Consider the following 21,826-nt stretch of genomic DNA (forward strand, 5'->3'; position numbering starts at 1 on the left):
AGTAATGGTTTGGGCTGCCATATCATGGCATTCCCTTGGCCCAATACTTGTGCTAGATGGGCGCGTCACTGCCAAGGACTACCGAACCATTCTTGAGGACCATGTGCATCCAATGGTTCAAACATTGTATCCTGTAGGCGGTGCCGTGTATCAGGATGACAATGCACCAATACACACAGCAAGACTGGTGAAAGATTGGTTTGATGAACATGAAAGTGAAGTTGAACATCTCCCATGGCCTGCACAGTCACCAGATCAAAATATTATTGAGCCACTTTGGGGTGTTTTGGAGGAGCGAGTCAGGAAACGTTTTTCTCCACCAGTATCACGTAGTGACCTGGCCACTATCCTGCAAGAAGAATGGCTTAAAATCCTTCTGACCACTGTGCAGGACTTGTATATGTCATTCCCAAGATGAATTGACGCTGTATTGGCCGCAAAAGGAGGCACTACACCATACTAATAAATTATTGTGGTGTAAAACCAGGTGTTTCAGTTTCATTGTCCAACCCCTGTATATACAGCATATAGCTTCAGTGGTTTTGGATGCACAATTTTGACTTACTGCAGATCTTCTCTAATCCACACAGTCAAATACAGGCTCAGATAAATACTGTTCACATACCCCCCACTAAAATCTGGCGAAGTGTCTGCTCTCAAATTGTAGTAGGGATACACGACATATTGGCATTAACATCGGTATCAGCCGGTGTTGGTTTTTTTTCTGTTCCATAAGTAAAACTGGGTTGATATTAACAACTGACGTTTTTTTCCATCTTGTTGCCGTTTGTGTTTCGGGATTGGAGTGGAGAGGGTTGGCCATGTGGTATTTGTTTGGACATGTGATCGGGATAGACTGGAACGAGTTTTGAAAAGCACTAAAACCGAGCAATTTTGTATCAATAGCAATGTTTAAAAATATTTTTATGAATATCTTTGAAACTTGCACATCTCAGCTCAAATGCTTAGTGTTTATTCTGTGTGTTTTTAGGATTTTTTTAGTACTCTTATCGCTTGTAAATTGACAGTTGCATATTGCTGCAATGATGTGCTGTCTGATCTGCCCTTGTATCAGAGACGCAGTGTCAGCTGTGTGGTACTTTATCCATGGTGTCAAAGGGGTAGAGAATTATATATAATACTTATAATATTGGTAAATATCGGTAATCAGCCATAACAGCTACATTAATATCAGATATCAATATCAGCCCAAATTTTCATATTGATGCATCCCTAAATAGCAAAGAAACAATTAACCTTTTCCTCCTACCAACAAGCGTCTGGCATTTTATCATTCTTCTTATTAGAAATCACAGAGCTTATTAAATTGGTTGGTTTTCTGAGAAGACTTTTAAGCCTAGTCTATACATTTTTAATAGGTTTGAACTTAGAGGCCATTCCAGAAACTAATTGTCCACCAGCTTTATTCATTCCAAAGCCTGTTAGTTTAGGATCATTTTCCTGCTGTAACACCCAGTTGTATCCAAGTTTCACCTATCTAGCTGCTGGTTTGAGGTGATGTTAAATAATCATTTTCCTTTATCTCATCTAAAAGCTGACAGTTTGAGTCGGATGAATGAAAGTTGGACACAATTAGGTATTCCAACAGGACAATGTTCCCAAACATGCATCAAAACTGGTTTCTTAAAGCAGTCTAACATTAAGCTTCTGGACTAGCCTTAACCTTTACAAAAGTTAAAATGTATGAACTGTGCTTTAAAGCCAGGTCTGTGAGAGAAAAGAAACCAGGGTTAAATGGACTACCATTTCTGTTTAAAAACAGGCAGCCATCCAGCAAGAATTATCCCAGAAGCTCTGGGATCACTGCAAATAGTGTGTGGTTTCTACACAACTTGCTAAGAAATATTTCAGAAAATTGGAGTGTAGGTGATGTATATATTTATCTAGGGTCAAAATCATTAAGCCTATCTAAATGATTTTGACCCTAGATAAGTCAAACTCCCCAATAAATAAACATTTCTGCACAGAACTGTTAGTTTTAAAGTTGTATTATGTTATGTTATATTATTCCATCCTGTAAAAGAACAGTTCAAATAAATAAACCAAGTTAATGGCATTCATGTCAACCATGAATGTATGCCAACCTCTGAGTGGCACTGTAGCTAAAAATGTCAATGAAAAACATGGATTGCGTTGATAAAACCAAACAAGTATAAGGGAGGAGCTCCATCCAATCACAACCTGAGTCTGAAATCACATTAAACTGCAAGATAAAAAATGTTGTAAATGCTCCAATAACAGTGAAAGGAATATGAATATCATCCCAATTGTCTCAGTGGCACAGACTCAAAGAAGATCTTCATAAAAAATATTCCTGTTAGTACACATTAGTACAATATAACTCCACTTTCACCATGAGCCATCAGTCGCACACAAGTGTCTGTTGACATGCTCCTTAACTGGATATTATGTTAGGGAACCTTTTAGCAAACTGTAAATTACTATGCCACAGTCCCTTTTCTGTGCTGGGTCAGGGCCGACTGAAGCCATTATTGGTAATGAATGTGGAGTCCTACTTTGAAAGGTTCAGGCATATAAAGTCACCAAAAGCTGTCTAATGGAATCCTGGTGACACTGTGTGCCAGGGGGGCTTTTACCACATCTCAGCTTGGAAAATGTACAACCCAGAAATAATGAACTACAAATTTAAACCTTGGAATGCAACCTCCCACACAGTTAATAATAGACACGGGATGTTCAATGTACGTGAAAATCCTAAATCACAGAACACTATTTTGCAATATCAGCATTTCAGCTTCTTAAGAGTCATTAGCAAAATAAAATGGAGATGTTAACCATATGTTTGTATTTTTAGGTCACACGTCTGTTGCAACCCTAAGAAAATATTTAGAGCATTTGTTTGGGTCTCTAAATGTTCTGAGTTTGTTAGCGCAGCAACACTTTGTGCCCCGAGAGATGAGCCTCTTCAGCGGGTTCACGGGTCACGCCAGAGCAAGCAGAGTGGCCATTGTGCTTTGTCGTTTCACAGGTGACTCACATCACTACACTCCAGCTTGCTGCAAGTAGAGCACTCGGAGATGCTTGCGGCATTCGAAATGCATGATTTTCAGCCCAGTGCAAACAAATCGCTTTGAAAGATCAGTTTAATCTATTTCGAGCTGTTATTATGAGCCGGGAGAGTTGTTCAGATAAAGAGACTAAAGCGGGGTTAACATCAGAGCATTGGACAACTCTTCACATACTTTATCCAGCGTGAGAGCTGTCAACTTTATTATTTGTTTTTACAATATGCTGTGCATATGATTTAGAATGCAGACCAATAAAAGTATGGTCAGGGGGGTGAATTACTAAGAGCCGATCTGCCTCATGCTTTACGCTGATATAATATTGCAGAAACATCAGTCATTAAAGTCATTGGTGCCATGGCTGTCAGCGTTGAAAGTTGGAGGACGTAGGGCCGCTTCAATCTCGGAGTTGCTGTCATCAGATTCCTGCCAAAAACCTTTACAAAACACACAAAAACATATTATTAGGGCAAAGTCTCCTTCAAATACACCAAAGTTAGAGAAGACAATACTAAGGAGATCCAAAGTAACATCACAGAAAAAATAAGAAGCAGTTTCACTTTAACACAAAGATAATAGAGAGCTTGGAAACCTTCTTTTGATGTGTTATGACGAAAGAGTCAAACATGCTCTCCCCTATTATCGGTAGCAGTAGTAGTGATAAAACGACAAAAATGTTTTATGATATAAAAAAAAAATGAAAAGAGGCAGAATCTTCCCTCAAACAGGTCGTTTTAGTTGTTTATCAGTTGAGTATGTTGCTTCAAAAGAAGCTTTCAGTAACTCAGACTTGGCTTCAAGGTTATTTTATTTTTTTTACACATCCTCTAAAGGCACAGCGGCAATCACCGAACATTTTAATCAAATGGTTGGAAATTTTTGTGAAGCCTCAATTTTACAATAATTTCCAACATGTTAACAGACAAATTTCTTTATGGTGGTCTGTTTGGTATAATTAACATATTTTACATTAGACATCAGCGTCTACACTCACCTTTTGTTTGCAGAGCAGAATACACCTTTGAGTTTCCTTTCCTGGAAATACAGAGTTACAGTGAGGAAAATAAGTATTTGAACACTCTGTGACTTTGCAAGTTCTCCCACTTAGAAATCATGGAGGGGTCTGAAATTTTCATCTTCAGTGCACGTCTACTGTGAGAGACATAATCTAAAAAAGAAAAATCCAGAAATCACAATGTATGATTTTTTTAATAATTTATTTGTGTGTTACTGCTGCAAATAAGTATTTGAACACCTGTGAAAATCATTGTTAATATTTGGTACAGTAGCCTTTGTTAGCAATTACAGAGGTCAAACGTTCCTGTAGTTTTTCACCAGGTTTGCACAAACTGCAGCAGGGATTTTGCCCCATTCCTCCACAAAGATCTTCTCCAGATCAGCCGGGTTTCTGGGCTGTCGCTGAGAAACACGGAGTTTGAGCTCCCTCAAAAGATTTTTTATAGGGTTTAGGTCTGGAGACTGGCTAGGCCACTCCAGAACCTTGATATGCTTCTTATGGAGCCACTCCTTGGTTATCCTGGCTGTGTGCTTCGGGTCATTGTCATGTTGGAAGACCCAGCCACAACCCATTTCAATGCTCTAACTGAGGGAAGGAGGTTGTTCCCCAAAATCTCGCAATACATGGCCCCGGTCATCCGCTCCTTAATACAGTGCAGTCGTCCTGTCCCATGTGCATAAAAACACCCACAAAGCATGATGGTTCCACCACCATACTTCACAGTAGGGATGGTGTTTTTGGGATGGTACTCATCCTCCAAACAAGGCAAGTGGAATTAAGACCAAAAAGTTAAATTTTAGTCTCATCCGACCACAGAACCTTCTCCCATGACTGCTGTGGATCATCCAAATGGTCATGGGCAAACTTAAGACCGGCCTGGACGTGTGCTGATTTAAGCAGGGGAACCTTCCGTGCCATGCATGACTTTAAACTATGACGTCTTAGTGTATTATCCACAGTAACCTTGGAAACAGTTATGCCAGCTCTCTTCAGATCATTGACCAGCTCCTCCTGTGTAGTTCTGGGCTGATTCCTCACCTTTCTTAGGATCATTGATGCGCCACAAGGTGAGATCTTGCATGGATTTCTGGATTTTTTTTTAGATTATATCTCTCACAGTGGACATGCACCTAGATGAAAATTTCAGTACCCTCCATGATTTCTAAGATGGAGAACTTGCAATGTCGCAGGGTGTTCAAATACTTATTTTCCTCACTGTAGTTATTAGACCTGTCAAAGTATGGCCTTATTTTAAAGAACATTTCCACAATAAAAATAGACACAAAATGACTTATTTTACATACAGTACATAAAAAAGGAAAATGAAACCTGCAGAACTACAAGTTTATACTACATATATAAATATGCAATGTATCATCACTGCATATGTTTAAGAAGAAAGAGACACAAATCCACCAGTAATGTAAAAATGATACAACTCTGCTACACAGAGGTGAATTAGGCGTAGCTACACTCAAACGGTGAAGCAGGAGGAAGTTCATTGACGCCAAAAGACGTCCACAAAGGCCTCTTTATTCAAAAATAGTCCAAAGACAGGGTTGCCAGGTTCCCATAGCTTTGGTAATATCGCTATGTAAATGTGTGACCTCCGAAAAGGCTTTGATCTGCCTTGATGCATATGCAATAAGCCCCCCCCCCCTTTAATTTACATCATGACAGAGCCTTTTCAAAACCCCACAATATATCCCCATCATCTCCCAGGTTAGCATACACATCCACGTGGCTTTATCGTCATGTGTTTCAGACATGTTGATACTTTTTTTGGAAGAAATAATGCAGTGTTTTACCCCACAAAAAGCAGCTGTGTTATGATTTCTTCCATCTGCATCACTACAAGCCCATGACCTCTTTGATTGTCATCCTCTCAATCGCCGTAATCTCCTCAGCCAAATCTTGGCACATGTGGCGGTTCGAGCATGAGGAGCAAATTACTTTGGCTCTGTTCCAGTTGCTCCTGTTTAAAACTATACATTGCAGCTTTGCAACACTCTAAAGGGAAGAAGAGAAAATGACGAAGCTCCCTTTTCAAATTTGAACCAGACTTATTTTGTGTTACGAACAATATACCCCGGAGCCGAAATAATCATCACAACATAACCTGTGAATCCTTATGGTAATAGCACCTCATAACATGTGGATAGTTCATAAATCTGTTCAGACAATATATTGAGGCTCTCTTTAAAAAAGAGAAAGTGTAGAAATGAATAATTGGCAAACTTGAGAGAAGCAATGCAAAAAATGCCTAGGTTGTGACAGAACATTTTGAAAACCAAAATCTTAAGCTTCTGTCTGTCACACAGTTTTCTATCTTGTCATCATTCCTGGCGTATTAAAAAAAATCTATTTACATGGGTCTAAAGAGGATTTTGTGGAACATCGAGTCGGGTCACATCTTTAATGTGCTCTTGTTCTGAATAGTGCACGTGTACTGGAACCAAGTGTGTGGAATTCACAGTGTTTAACTCATCAGAACTGGGTGTCTTGACATGACATCTTGGTCTCATTTTAACTCATGGCATTTCGAAGTAATTGAAATGTCTGGATAGTGTAGCAAGAGATTGATTTATGTTATTACTGGGTCACTGCTATGGCAGTTGCATTGATTCTGTAGCAGTAGCACACACTGACGTATACATGGCATGTAAGGGCGAGGTGCTCATGCAGCAAATATTTTCAACATCTCTAGCAAATCTATGGCATGCTGGCTTATGTGGTGCTCAACCTGTGGATGCCACATTGTCAAACGTGTAGCAAGCCAATGCTGGAGTATTATTGTCCTATAGCATCTATACTTCTATCACCAGCAAAATAAAAGGTAAATTCGCAAAAATGTGATCACGTTATAAGTCAGCACGCATAAATAATACAATTTTAATGCTGAAGGAAAACCTCTAGCTGTTTTTTTTGTGTTGAAAATACTATTTTATTTAACTTTTTTAAATTACCTCTGTTGTTTGATTTTATCATTTGATTTGTTTTTCTGTGTCTGTATCTGTGTTTATTTGCTTTGTGATTGTATTGTAATTGTATGTACAGCGCTTTGAGTGTCTCGTTACTGAGAAACGCTATATAAATAAACTTACCTTACCTTACCTTACTATTCTTAATCAATAGAGGTCCAATTTGTTGATGGATAATATTTATTAATACATTTATAATAATTATCTGTGACATTTATTGAAAGTTTATTTGAATCATAGAGATAAGAACAACTGTATAAAAAACTCCTAACTTTGGGAGGTGACATATTATGCATATTTGCTGTTCTGCTCATCAATAAAAACAAATCTTAAAGTGCAATTCAAGTAAATTCCTAAGATGTGAGACTAGTGTCCAAGAGTCATAAAGATTTATTTCCTGCTTTATCCTGGAGTCTCATTAGGAAAAAAGTAGGACTGTCAGGGAAAATAATGCTTACCAAGCATTTAGTACTGCCTTGCCGTCAGCTACAACCTGCTTTTATTTATCCTAGATTTTTTTTAAAGCCCCTGCCACCCACGCACAAATGCTAATAGCACAATAGCACTTTTGCTCGGCTGTGCTTGTCCAAAGGTAAAGGGAGACCCATCACCTCATCATTCCCATCAACTCCTACTCCCATCCCAGCTATGACCCTGCAAAAACATTGTTTAGGCTCCGTTTAGATGTGCTCTAACGGGCCTGAATGGTAGCAGGATGTAGCCCCTCAGTGGGGGCAAACAGTGAGAGGAGCCTGTGAGTGCAGCATGAGTGGGTGCTCTCCAACGTGTGAGTGCTCTCTGCTGGCAGCGAGCAAGTACTGCAGCTCAAAGTGAGAGGTATTTGGGCCACTGATTTCAACACAACACGCTCTCCCACTGACTGGTGGCAGTCTAGAAGAGACTATCAGTGTAAAGGCTGGATGAAGGGCAGGCATTCATGGTGCGTGTTTTGCTTTATAGCCCAGACAAGAGGGTGCGAAAATTGATTGGCTGTTTCTGCAGCTACACTCTATAAAAAAGAGAATCTTTTGTTACACTAACCCCTCTTTTAGAATTTTTATATTTTATGCTTTTTTGGTCTTGTATCTTGCAAAATGTGATTTCACCGGTACATGAAACTGCAGAAAATTCAAAAATATAAATATTCAGAAATATTCAAGCGTAGAAAGTGTCAAAAATAAAATTGTATGTTTTAAAATCTTATAGGATGTTCAATACATTTTAAAAAGCAAGTGTAGGATGGTGACCTCCACTGGGCGGACTTTCTAAATGCTGCCGTTCTTCTTAGATATTTCAGGGAGTAAGTGTTAATCCTGCACCGATCACGCTTCACCGATACTAATTTTCTTTGAGGTCTGAGCCTCCCATTTCCAATTTTGACCAATCCTGAAACAAAATCTGATGCGGTATTTTTAATTGAGGAAGTAGCTTTGAACCTAACAGAAAATGTATGTTGTACAAGATTATCCCCATTCATGTTCATGATTTTTATTACAATTTTTATAAGAGCTGTGCTTATAGTTCTTATTCTATGTGAATTTAATGAACATGAAATAAAAATATGATTTTTCAGTATCTGACCTGCCAATCAAAGGAAATCAAGGGAAAATTGGCCCATTCTGACCTCTGCGCAGATGATTAGTGCATCTCTAGGATTGGGGTTATGTATTTTTGCCTGAGCTGCAAGTGACAAATCCTACAATGTTTAATGTAAAAAGGTGAAAACAATTAGTATTTTCTTTTAAATTTTTGTATGAAGTATGCCTCCACAAGGAAACATTCTGAGCAGAAAAGAAAAACAATCCCTCTGATGTGCTAAATTGTTTTTCCCTTTTTTGTTTAACTTAGCTCACTGTTGGATTTCATAACAGAAAGACCACTGCCACTCCATCCCTACTCTTGTCCTCGTTTTTATATTTTCTCCTTTTTCCTCTCCTCTCTCATCCCCTCCAACCCTCCATCTGTCTTTTAGGTGAATCGTCAGTGCTGCACACAGCCCCCACCTCATGGGAGGCAGAGGGGTGGGGTCTAAAGGGAGACAGATAGAGCTTCTGATTTTGACACATAGTGATTTGAGGTCGAATGCTTGAGCACATCCTGTTGTCCAAACCAAAGCTGTACACCACTAATGGTTGAGTCAAGGTTTTTGTCAAGCATTCTCTAGGCACAGCACTTATTATCCAGTCGGACGGCTGCCCCGTTTTGTTTTGTCCGTCTCTGCACGCGCGTTGAGGATTTTATTTTTTAGGGTGGAAAAGGGTGGGTGGGTTAAAATGGTAAGGTAAAAACCTAAACTGAAAAATAAGAAGGGAGTGGCATCTAAAAATGCCTGCAGAAGAGAAAGGCAAGCTTATTCTTTGCACGAGAGGAAGTAGCGGCATGCACTACAAAGGCGAACAAGTGGTCTTTACATGGAGTGCAGCTGCTTATTAAGACTCACTCCTTCGTGCATTATTCTTTTCATCCCCACTCAACCACAAAGTGATTTGACTGCAAAAGATTTACAATGGGGGGGGGAACTGTAATAAATGTTGCAGATCAGTCGCTTTCTTGCAAGTTATAACACAATAAACAGAACAGTCCATAAAAGTATCAGACTGAAAAACGCTGTGTGGGAGAGAGCAAAGAAGAGGAAAAAAAAAAAGAATATGAAAGACTCCAAATCTCTCCAACTCCATAATAGAGAAATGAGCACATATAAATGTGTAAGAGTATCTCTTTGCATCTTGTATAGACTGCATGTATTTAATCTGTAAAGCTTATTAAGGCAGAGTCATTGCTATGCAAAGCAGTACCCAGTGCTTTTCTCTCGCTTTTCAGCTGGGAGCAGTGTTTGGCCAATAGGACTGGCCCCCCGCCTCTCATTCTGCATTCATAACATGCAACATTTGCACAATGTATCTCTCAAAGGCCCTGAATAGAAGGCCTTAATACTCATGTAAACAACTGCAAACCAATTACTTAATGAATCGAGCCCACACATAATGAGAAGCTTCACAAAGGGCTATAAATGCATTTTTGTACCAAAGCCTCTGCTTTAAACTACAATCCCTCTGCTGTAGTCCCAGGCTTAACAGGCAAATCATAATTATTGTCTAAGACAACAGAGACGGGGCCATTTTTGTATTTTTCGAGTCTAGCTCCATCCTCCTTTTGAAGTCACTCATCAGCTCGCTGACAAAATAACGCAAATAATTAACAAGCAGGATGGAGAGGAGGGAGAGGAAAACATGGGATGACAGAGAGGAAAAGGCAAAGAGGGATGAAGAAGGGCCAAGAAAGACAGAAAAGAAGAAAAGCTGCAGTGTCGTGCTTCTGTTGAAGTGCAGGGCTTCCAGAACACTTGTGGGAGCAATAAACTGCAGAAGTAGCTGCGGTAAGGGGAATGCTTAAATCAGAGCACAGTGGAAATATTAGAGATATCTGTGCTATGACAAAGAGAAGATTAGAATGTCTCTTTCCCAACTGAGAGGAGATTAGTGTCAGGCGTGCCTAACTACCCATTTGTCCTATTTTATTTGCACATATACCTTGTGTTTCATCATTGCATGCTGGATGTCTACATTTTACCCTGCAAATTTTGTTTAATCACACACTTTGTGGATTCCGCATGCACTTCCCTGACTGGGAGACAGACACCACCTGAGAGGGGCTTTTTTGCCCAAAATTGGCTCATGTTTATTAAATACGTTGGTCAGTGGCGCTGGCAGGGGCAGGAGTGAGAAGGACCACCACAATAGAGCCAGGCCATTAGGCCCTTCCATGGACTAATAGGCAGACTAGAGCGGCTGTTTGATAGGGAGATACAGACTTCAGCCCGCATGTCAGCATGTTACCCAGTAATCACATGAAATCAGAGAAGATTATTGTTCATAACGTTTACCCAGCCATTACTAAAGCCCAAATGGGTCTGCAGTGAAGAGGCGCTCTGAGGACCTAAAAAGCGATTGCAGATTTGATGAAGTTGCGTTGATATTCAAATGTAACTGAGACGGTGTAAGCTTCCGCCGAGCTAGTTATCATTAGACGGTAAATAATGTTTGGAGGGTGACAGATGAGAGAACATTTGTCCTTATCGACTCTCAAGTCCCCTCCTTCTGAAACAGTTTTCAGTGATTCTCTTCTTGACATGATCTGTTTGCATGCTGACAACAAGCCTGAAAAAAGCAGCATTATGGCTCCAATTTATTTTTTGTGGCAGCTGATTTGCTTTTGAATCCTGAAAACCTGGTTGAACCCCGCTAACAGTGAGTAAGAGGGGCTTTAGGGGCCTTTTGTCTTTGTAAGCGAGTTAATGGGTGGCGCCCCCTTGATCTTATGGAAATGAACAGGGAATTATGAGAGCCGCCATGCAAATGTACATCAACCACTTTGGCGTCTGGTGGCCCATTTCCTGTGGCCCGTTGAATAACAACAATGTTCTTACCGAGGGTAAGGGTCTTGATGTGAGGAGCGTTTGGCCCTCCCCAGGTCCTCTTCATGGCCATGATTTATTCCTTAAAAGAGCAAACAGCCTCAGATAAAACCATTTGATTCTTGATTGATCTCATCACAGGCTAACTTACCATCCAAGCTTACATTAATACTTATAAAGAAGCTCAAACCTTGTAGTCTTGGGCTCCTTTAATATGGACAAAAAATAAACAAAATACACCAAGATTTAAAAAGAGTTCCAGTGGCTCACCTGAAAAGCTGCTTTCCTCATCCTCCTCCTCTTCAGAACTCAGCGGTCTTTTCTGCATGGCTGACTGTTTAAGTAACTGATATGCTTTTGTCTCTGCTCAGGGGGCACACACAGACACAAACACACACACAAAGTTACGGTCAAATGTGTGCTCAAAACTCAGGCTTTCAAAGTCCACAGGTTTCAGTGTCTGATGAGCTGACACGCTCCAGTGACAAGTTTTTGACCTTGTTGCTGAACAGAAAGCTGAGCTGTTGATTCAATCAAACTGGAAGTGATAACAGTTTCCTAGAGACACCACTCAGTATGAAACAATATCTTAACACCCTTAAAGGGGAAGAACTGGTGGTGGATTATTTGGGGGGAAAAAAGAGTCACATTGTCATAAACTTGAATATGTTTTAATGGGACTTTACGTGATAGAATCCTCAAAAAGTAAAGCATAATTGTGATTCCAGCCTCCCTTGCTACATGTCAGTTAATAAAAAGTTGCCTACCAATCTGCATTTTCGGTGCATTTGACTGGTCCAGTGCATGAGACTGGTAGTGTAAAACTAGAGGTGCACTGATCGAATGGCCCGCCCCGGTTTTCTTAATTTTCGGAGATCAGCGATCGGCCAAAACTTACATGTGAAACCAGCCTTATCCACCAATCTTATTAATCGATCATATGCACTGATCTTATATACTTGTTTAACCTATTGTGCACGTTTTGTATCTTTTTAAAATGTGAAAAATGAAAGACTAAAGTAACTTCAATGCTCTAACCTTAATTTATATTTGAGGGCATTACCTCATGTGCAGTTAAAACAAGTTCGTATTGCTTCACGGGTATTGTTCATTGTTTTTCAACAAAATAAGATTGGAACTTTGAAGGTGTATTGTGACCTTATAACGCCCGACACTGTCAGTTATTTAAAAAATTGGTATCAGCCAAAATCGAAATTGGCAGGTCAGGCTTTCTAAAGATTGGTAATCAGTGATCAGCCAGAAAACTGCAGTCGGTGCACCTCTAGTACAAACTCTTTATATCTTCAGTATGTCTTTATATAAGTTCTTGCTTTTTACAATTTAAAAACAATTCGCTGCCCAAAGCTAGTGTTTGTAGCCAGAGCTACAATGGCATGGTTTAGATCAAAGCCTATTTGTGTGTTACAATGGCCTAGTCAAAGTCCAGACCTAACGTTAATTGAGAATCTGTGGCAAGACTTGAAAATGTTCACATACACTCCATCCAATCTGATTTAGCCTGAGTTATTTTGCATAAAAGAATGGGCAAACAAATTAAATCTCTACATGAGCAAAGCTGATAGAGACATATTCGAAAAGGTGGTTCTACAACATATTGCCTTAGGGAGGCTGTATATAAATGTAAATGTATATAAAATTTTCAAAACGTTGCTTGCTTCAAATTTCATTCGTATCATTTTCATTTTACTACACAATTATGTAAAACATTGTGTTGGTTTACCAGATCAAATTCCAGTAAAATACATTGAAGTTTGAGGCTCTAACATAACAAGATGTGATAAAGCGTAAGAGGTGTGATTACATTTTGAATTGAATACAGGGACAGTATTTTTTAAATAAAACAGGAGAACGCCTTATGAAAATGATGTTGTCAACACTTGAAATCAAGAAAAAAATATTGTGATCTGATGTGACCAAATCCAACCATTTTTAATTAGTTTTAAGAGTAATTATACTGTTAGTAAATTACATTCTTTGTTAAAAGCATTAAGTGTTGAGCTAGCATAGCAATCTCCAAGAGTCCTTTATACAGCTAGTGTTTTTACGTGTACTCACTAAAGCTACAGGCGCACATCTCTTGGCAATTACTCTCAGTTCCAAGGTCATGGTATTTGATTGTGACACTGATGTCTCTCAGCACAGCAAAATCTTTTCCTTGCAAAATCTTTAGTCATGTCTTTTTTTTTTTAGCTGGTTATAGCTCTTTTGATTAAGCGCAGCAATTTGAAACTGGACTCATTTTGCAGACTGTGCACCTTAGGGATGCAGACACATGAAAAACCCAGTTGGAAATCCGACAACCACGGGTAATGCCGGATTGGCTTTACATTTCAGAGTTGAGCTGAGGGATGGGCACACCAACTGCTTCCAGGATGCCGTCACATCTAGTACTTTTTCAAGTCCAGCCCTGCCGGAGCATTGTTTAGAAGATAATGAGAACCGATGACAGATCTTCTTAGCTCCCTACCCTGGCGCCCTGACAATTAAAGTGGCCACATTATGCCGGGCCAGCGAATTATAAGTCCTGCCAGAATTCTTCGGACCAGGCTGGAAAGGCAGCTAGTGTTTTCTTGGAGATAATTAGAGAGAACTAGCATGGCTCTTCAGGTGGGACTTCGACCCTGGATTCACCTTGATCATCCTGCCTCAGCCATTGTGTAAAGGAGCCCATTATTCAATGCAGTGGGAAGAAAAACAAACCACAACATAAGGGTAGTGTGAATGCTGAGGCACCAGCAATGCCTTTTTACCTCTAATAGGACCACTTTCCACCGGGCTTTCGTCATGGCTGTCCTCTTCAGTGCTTTGTAGCTCTGTAAGAAAGGAAAGCACACACTGAGAAGCAACGCCACGGAGGAAGTGAGTCTTGGACAGAAAACGGAAAGGGGGGTCCTTTTATGTCTGCTTGAAAGATTGTATAAAAACTGGCAAAGTATATAACAGGTTCTATGTAAACATTTCTTTTCCATACAAAACACGTGTATTTTTCTGCAGAAAGTGCAAGCAAAAGAAAAACAAGTAAAAGAGTGAGAAAAAATTACTTATAATATAGATGAACTGAGAAAATGTCTGTGGAACCGGTATTGACAAATTTCCAGCTTATTTGGCCCTGATCAGTGGCTGGCAGGTCACATACAAAAAAATTAAATTATTTTTCCAATCAGTGAAGGCAACACATATGAACCCTTCCACATCACGTTAGCAAAAACACTCTTCCGTGCGGATGCTGTTACTAAGAGAACAGTATTTAATTGTAGCTCTTCTCAGTCTCACTGAAGTCAGATGAAGCATAGACAAGACTCGTCTGCGGTTAATTTTGGTTGCGAGAGAAAGCAAGACTTTAGCAGAAGCTGAAGATAGTACAACATTGCTCTGTTTAATATTTGCAAGCTTTCAACCTCAATGGTTATTGAAAATGCAGGATTTCAAATAAGCTGGATTCAGAAAAGGTTTGCTGAGGCTGCAAGATGGCGAGAGAGAGTAAGACTTTCAACAGATAACAGGAAGGGTGAACGGGAGACAGCAACCTTGCTCTGTTGGACCTTAAGCTTTCAATCTCCATCTGTCATGAAACATGCTGGAATTGGAAATGTTTGTAGCCTTTAGAAATCTTAAAGCTAATGTACAATCTACTTTCCACAGAGACAACTGTTTTATTAAAGATAGTCAAGCTAATACTGCAAATTGTTAGTATAAGATGCTGCAGAAAGTTTATAATATCAACCCAGTAATATTCTTACCTTGTTTTAAACCAGCAAAACTAGTTATAGCCAAAGATTATATGGTTTTTCATTATTCTGATATAAGAAATTTAAAAATGTAATAAATTTTTTTAATACTTCACATTATCACGTTTTTAAATTGTAATAAAAAACACAAAATATAGTTAAAACATTTTAGGTCTATATCATATATTCCTAAGTAAAGCCATGTTTTAAAGAAAATTCCCTCTAATGCACCCAGTGTGATGTTACCTCTGCCCCTCATATTAATAACTAATGACTGCTCACTGCAAGAATGCTGGCAAAAAGGTTTTTGATGTTTTTCTTATATCTTTGTATAGTCAAGGTTCCTAAAGAGAAGCAGGTGGAAATAAAGATATGGACAGGTCAAAGCATCAAAAAAGCAGAGTTAAGAATTCAGTCAGATTGGTGCAACTTAGAAATCTGTTTACATGCTGGAAATGAACACAAATGGATTGAAGGTTTAGAAATATTTTTCTAAAAGGTGAATTCACATTAGGGCTGTACGATATCAGGAAATCTTGTGATGGCAATAATACTGGTAAATATTATGATGAGTATATCAGTTGCGATATTGGTGGATTTTATTCATCTGTGCTTCCTTAACTCTGTGACCTTTAGCATTTTAGTCGATGTTATTTGTGTCCAGGGTGAGCATCTGCTGCAGTAAGACTCTGTCCAACTGGCTAAGTATTATTTTAGCAAATAAAATGTAAGTTCATAACACTTGGAATATATTAGCCAACAGGTATTGCATTCCAAACAGTCCTTTGTGAAATGAATATTGCATCACACTGGTATTGCGATGACGATACACTGTACAGCCTTAGTCCACATTTTGCATTCAGTAATATTAGAGATATCACCGTAAGCATGAGGCGCAATGTCAACATCTGCAGTTACCTTGGATACATTGCGTGGGTACCGATCGGGAGAGCTTCACATCTGCGTCCGCCAAGCCAGAGGAATTATTGCACAAAGAAGAAGAGTCACTCTCATCCTCTGCTGAGGGGCCCTCCTCAGTGGACCAGGAGAGAAGTGCCCTTAGCAACACTTTGGCCTGCGCACAGCACAAATTAAAACCACCTTCTTAATTGTTCTCATTTTGTGAAGGAAGCGTCAAATTGAACTTTGGCCATCCCTGCTCACACCGAGGTGCAGTCGTACTGGGTGTTCATACACCAACATCCAGTAATTTCAAACTCCCTCACTTGTTTAACAAAACAACAAAAAAAGAAGATTATCTCTCATGCTGCAGTGCCTGCTATTCCCTTCAATCACTTTAGCTTTTCTCACTCCGTCTCTTCTCATCCATGAGATTAGAGAATTTTCTAAAGAATGCAATCACCATGCCGTTAATGTGCAACACGTTTCAGATATCTTCCCTCTTGGCTGAGAGGATAGAGACAAACTACTCTCTTCCCGCCTCTTCAGCTCATTTTTATCTCTGTGGCGATGAGGACACACAATTAAGAGAAGCTGTTCTGGGAGATGCCACTCACAGATTTCCTTTCTCCCCACCCAAATCAAATCCTGCCATCATCATCTCTCTTTTGTGATCAAAGGCTTTCTCTCAGCCTTGGACGGCCATTTGGAACTTTTAATGAAGGCTAATATGAAGGGGATGATCAGGAGGATTTTGACGGTGACAAAAATTTGAGTGCATTGTAAGTTGTTATCAGCAGGTCACAGGGAAGATCAACGAGGCACACGCTTTCATTTCTTGAGAGGAGAAAAAGATGCCAACACATGCCGATCTTGATTTGATGCTGCTGCACAAAAAACTGTCTTGATCCTTGTCCCTAAAATCCCTTTTTTTTTTTTAGATTTAGTGAAATGTACCATGAGTTGAGGGCTTTCGCTGATCCCCTGCATTTTAAATATCAATGAATACAACTGTTAGCACTTGAATATTCAAAGGGCCGCTTTGAGTGTGTGCATGCGAGCTGCATGCTCCCATTTGTTGGAGTAGCCAGGCTGCGTGGCAGGACGTGAATGGAAATGTCTGTCTGTGCCCATGTGCAGAGAGTGAGCGGTTGTACGAGAGGACAGAGACGACATAAAGGGAGAGATGGGGGAGTGGAGGACTGAAGGGAGAAATAGATGGAGCGAGACTCAAAGCGATAAAGGAAGAGAAAGATTTCACTCAGCCTCTTTCTGATGCACTTGGATACAATGATGTAGATGGCGGTACCCCTCTTTCTTTTGTGAGTTCATATTTTGAAGAGGCCCTACAGTCTCCCTCTTTGCCTCTTTTATTGAGTTGGGTGTACTGCAGTAACATATCAGAGCCACAACAATCCCAAAATTATCAGTCTAAACAAATAAGTAAGCTACAAGGGTCCATAGCTGGACAGTACTCATAAAATATCTTTTGACATGGTGACTGCACAAGTATTCACACCCCTTAAACCTTTCCACATTTACACAGCAAACATGTGGAGCAAGTTGCTGTGGTCAGATGAGACTGAACATTAACATTTTGGTGGGAATGTAACACTGAACTGGGGGGGGGGCAGAATCATGCTGTGGGGGACGTTTTATAGACTTCTAATTGGATTTTTTTTTTTTTTTGTTCCACTGTAACTCACTACAATCATGCACTACTTAATGTTAGACTATCATATAAATCCCTATTAAAATACAATAATAGGGACAAAAGGCAGAAAAGGTGTATGAAAACCTTTGCAAGTCACTGTATCATATAGAAAAGGTGAGTGTGTGGGAAATTTCAAGCAATAACAAGGAAGAGAAGGTTTAAAGTAAGTGTTTCCTGATTAATACCTCGTATGAGACTGATTTGCAGTTACTGTTGTATAAATTATTGTCTACATTGGGGAATCTTATAAGCAGGAAAACAAAACTTTTATCCAAGAATAAGCAAAACAGAAAGTAGAAAAAAGAAACAAGTAACCGTAGCCATTTGTTAAACATGGATGGATGTGTTGTTGTGTTAGTCTGGTTTGAGTGTCCTGTGAGAGTGTGTGTGTGTGTATCTTTGACGCTACCTGCTGGCTGCAGTCGGCATCACGCTCCAGTAGAAGAGGCGTGAACAGTTGGACCAAGCGCTCAGTGCTGAGGACACAGCTCTCCTTGAGCACAAGGGCATGCTTGAACCAGCGATCCCACAGCCGAGCAGCATTGGGAGGGAGGCTGGTGCTGTGGTTAGGGTGGGGGTGGGGCAGCATGGAAAACAAACAAAACATTATGCTTTCTTAAGAAAAAACTATAAACAAAGGTCAAAATTAAACCTTTAATTAAATGGCCAGAAATGTAAGTAAGTCTGACTGAAACAAAATATATCATATTTCATAGGTTAACGTTTTCAAGACGTTTTCTGAAAAGGATTCTTTCTTTACCATCTTTAAACAACTTCAGAACTATGGATTATTGATTAAATTCCAGTTAACACTGAGTAGACACAGAAACCGATATGACCTCAGGCTGAAAAACAGGATAATAGGTCGAGGTCAACCAACTGGCCTCTCCAGAGAGGAACGCTGCTGGATGTGTCTCTTAGAACTGAGTATATAATAGGAAAGGTCTCAGTGAAATCAATAGACTAGTGAAGCAGAACATAGATTTGGCTCACAGTATAACCGTGCATTATCCAAAAGGACTGGAAGTCGCAGATAGGGCATTTTAATTTACTCATGACATTCACCCAGGCAGTGTGGGGTGACACCAAAGATGACCTTTAATGTGTGTGGAGAATGGAGACTGATCAAATTGTAGTATGGTATGTCTCAGAATCCGCTGTAGGTAGAAATAAAATAAAAGTAAAAAGAACACACAACAAACATTAAGTCTGTAAAGCAGATTTCACCTCTGCAGTGAGTGCGTACTTTAAGTAAAGAAAACTCTGTTGAACTCTAGCTGTCAGAGCAATGATTTGGGTCTCGGATTTACAGCCGTTATACACTGGAAAATATTTGTCTACCAGTTTTAGCAATATATATTACTATAAAATGTATTTAAGGAACTGAGAGATTAAAAGCAGTATTAAACAAATGGCATTGTGAATGCGTTATTTAAAAAATAACAAAAACTCGTTATTTTGACAAATAAACATCAACACAAGTTTTTGAGTTCCCATGATGATAAAAAAAACCACTGAGCCCTACCTTATTTCATTAGGCTCAGTGCTGGACTGATGCGCTCTCACCAGCTCTTGTGGCAGCACGCAGCCCTTTTCCATACTCCATGACAACCTCCCAAGCTCATGAAGGACGACAGCTCCACATGCTTCAAGGTCCTCATCATTCAAACCCGCTCCATTGTAACAAAGGCTGCCCAATATATAGAAAGCGGTCAGCTATTGCCATGGCGCCCTGAGGTGAGCCCCAGTCAGTGTTGCAAAGAACAAATCAAAGACAAACAAACATACTAAACAAGCATAATCATAACAACCAGCGCAACTAAACATTATGAGGGTCATTACCCCAAATGGTCATACAACAGACGGAGGTAGCACGCACTATGTAGTTGGAAAGACGTCTTCTGGTGCAACATTTATTCTTTTATGCTTTACGACAGGAGTGGCAATTATGGTAAATGATTCATGCAATGAAGTATAAAAAGCTTATGAAAAAGAAGCTCTGTCTAATGAAATACATTCCCTGTCCTTTATCTCTATGACTCCCAATAACAATTGAGCAGGGGTGGTTACTATAACAATCCCATGTGTTTGAAAAACCCCTCAGAAATAAAGACACACGCCTGATGGTGATGACACTTCATCTAATGTGAGAGCCCTCAGCAGAAGGATAATATGTTTTTCTCATCTGCACAAACTGCTCCACAGCTATTAAATAAATTTACATGGCTTTCCATTTAGACAGGGAGAGATAAGATTGTAAAGTTTGAAGAAAGACAGGAAGGATGTACCTGATAATCCTGTTGAGTTGACTTCCATCTATTGAAGAATCTCTGTAAACGTGGCTCTGCTCGCCGTGGAGTCGCCCTTCGATGCTGTCCAGCAGATTAAAGAGTCCTTCCAGGGAGAGGCTAAAAAATAAACATTGGAAATATTGTGATGAAAGGAAATAAAAAAAGTAGAGGTCATAATATCGATTGGCATCTGTAAAAGAAAATAAAAAAAGGATGCCATTTCCAAAAATATGCGAAACATATTTTTTCAAGGCAATTTTCTTGCAGTACTCAAGGACTGCTCAAGAATCCAGCCATCAAAATGCAATTGCAACAAAGCAGGATTTCAACACTTCCCTGTGTCTGTTGATGGTGCCACATGTAATAACAGGTTGCACAGAAAAGCTCTGACACCTGGCACTCAAAAGGAGAACATCTGTCTGCTGCTGTAGCAGAACATGGGATCAATCCTATCCAGTTAAATCGCAAGACAATGCTGAATATAAGTAATACAATATTTAACCGAATGAATTTACAAACACAGTAAAAGCTTACAGAAATAATTCCTACAAGACAAAAACAGAGGCGCCTCTGGGTGATTTCTTTTAGTGGGAGATTTACACTTTAATCTGGTCTAGTGTGAGGCTATGGAATGGGAAGCAGATGCCAAATGCACGTGGATATGCAGAATTCATCTCTTTCTTGTGCATTAAGCTCTGGGTGGCCCTCTTTGAATTTTCCAAGAAACCCCAGCAGAGACATTCTGAGCCACCATCCTTTAAAGAGAGGCCAGAGAGAGTTTATGACAATCTGTTATAGGCTCTTGGGTTAAGGGTCAGCAAACACTTTCTCCCTCCTTTATCACAGGTTGTTTCCTGGTAACACTCTGATTAAGCTCCAAGCATGAACTATATCCATGACATTTTGCAATGTGCAGTCCATTTGTAAGAAAACGTATGTCTTCCATTAACTGTTCCACTTTATTATATATAAAAAAAAAGATTCTTAGAGATTGAGAGTGTAAATTAGCATAGTTTCCGCAAACATCTGCTATTTTTTGTTGTCAGGGTGTCTAACCTTACTTTAGATGCTGCTGCTGTCCACATGTCAACATCATGACAAGTTTGTTTTAACCAGGTGTAAGAGGTCAGGGGTAATAATGTTGTACGACATGCAGTTCTGACTCGGGTGCTTTTTACCACGCAGAAATGGTCTCAAAATTAAGTGATCAGTGTCAGGGGGAAAGCACACCACTTGGACAGATGGCAAAAATAACTCACAACAGAACTGACAAATGTAGCCACAAATAGTCCCGGCACACTGCATGCAGCAGGTGTGACTTGAAATGTGGGCTTTGTTTCCTGATAACATGATAATTAAAACAGACAAACAATTTTATTTATTTTATTACTGTGTTTTGCCCCCGACAGCTTATGCACACAGTATGATGGGTGTGGTTGCTTTACTGTGGTGGGCAGATTTTCTTAACAAAACGAGAAGAATGGGATATTGCACCTGTATCCTGTTACAGACAAGCATAATGAGAGGCAGAGAAAACGAAAAAACGGGTGAGGGAACCAGAGTAAACACAGAAACAACAATGACAGTCACCACAAGAATTAGGTATGGGCCGGTTACCGGTACGGAGATATTGAAAGGTTTTCAAAAGTTATGGTTTCAGAACCGCACAAGCTTTTCCAATGTATCATTCCTATGGTTTAAAGTCCAAAGAA

The 21,826-nt window shown here is 39.7% G+C and overlaps 1 protein-coding gene across 5 annotated transcripts in view; it reads right to left on the reverse strand.

Annotated features, from left to right (window-relative positions):
* Positions 1-3,190: 3,190 nt before the first annotated feature.
* Positions 3,191-21,826, reverse strand: part of kiz (kizuna centrosomal protein) — a 29,126-nt gene continuing 10,490 nt past the window's right edge. For 2 of the 5 annotated variants that reach the window (XM_047345591.1, XM_047345594.1), the window contains exons 7-16: positions 20,112-20,231; positions 19,390-19,513; positions 18,889-18,980; positions 18,233-18,383; positions 16,128-16,284; positions 14,232-14,294; positions 11,731-11,823; positions 11,473-11,542; positions 4,042-4,082; positions 3,191-3,484 (exon numbers count right to left, since the gene is read on the reverse strand). In XM_047345591.1, the coding sequence (XP_047201547.1) occupies positions 3,381-3,484; positions 4,042-4,082; positions 11,473-11,542; positions 11,731-11,823; positions 14,232-14,294; positions 16,128-16,284; positions 18,233-18,383; positions 18,889-18,980; positions 19,390-19,513; positions 20,112-20,231 (1,015 nt within the window). In that variant the 3' untranslated portion in view covers positions 3,191-3,380. Of the gene's footprint in view, positions 3,485-4,041; positions 4,083-11,472; positions 11,543-11,729; positions 11,824-14,231; positions 14,295-16,127; positions 16,285-18,232; positions 18,384-18,888; positions 18,981-19,348; positions 19,514-20,111; positions 20,232-21,826 lie in introns of those variants that run through there. The other 3 variants (XM_047345593.1, XR_007035111.1, XM_047345595.1) reach the window with 3 other exon arrangements.

The sequence above is a fragment of the Girardinichthys multiradiatus genome, chromosome 19 (genome assembly GCF_021462225.1).
Source record: "Girardinichthys multiradiatus isolate DD_20200921_A chromosome 19, DD_fGirMul_XY1, whole genome shotgun sequence".
NCBI lineage: Eukaryota > Metazoa > Chordata > Actinopteri > Cyprinodontiformes > Goodeidae > Girardinichthys > Girardinichthys multiradiatus.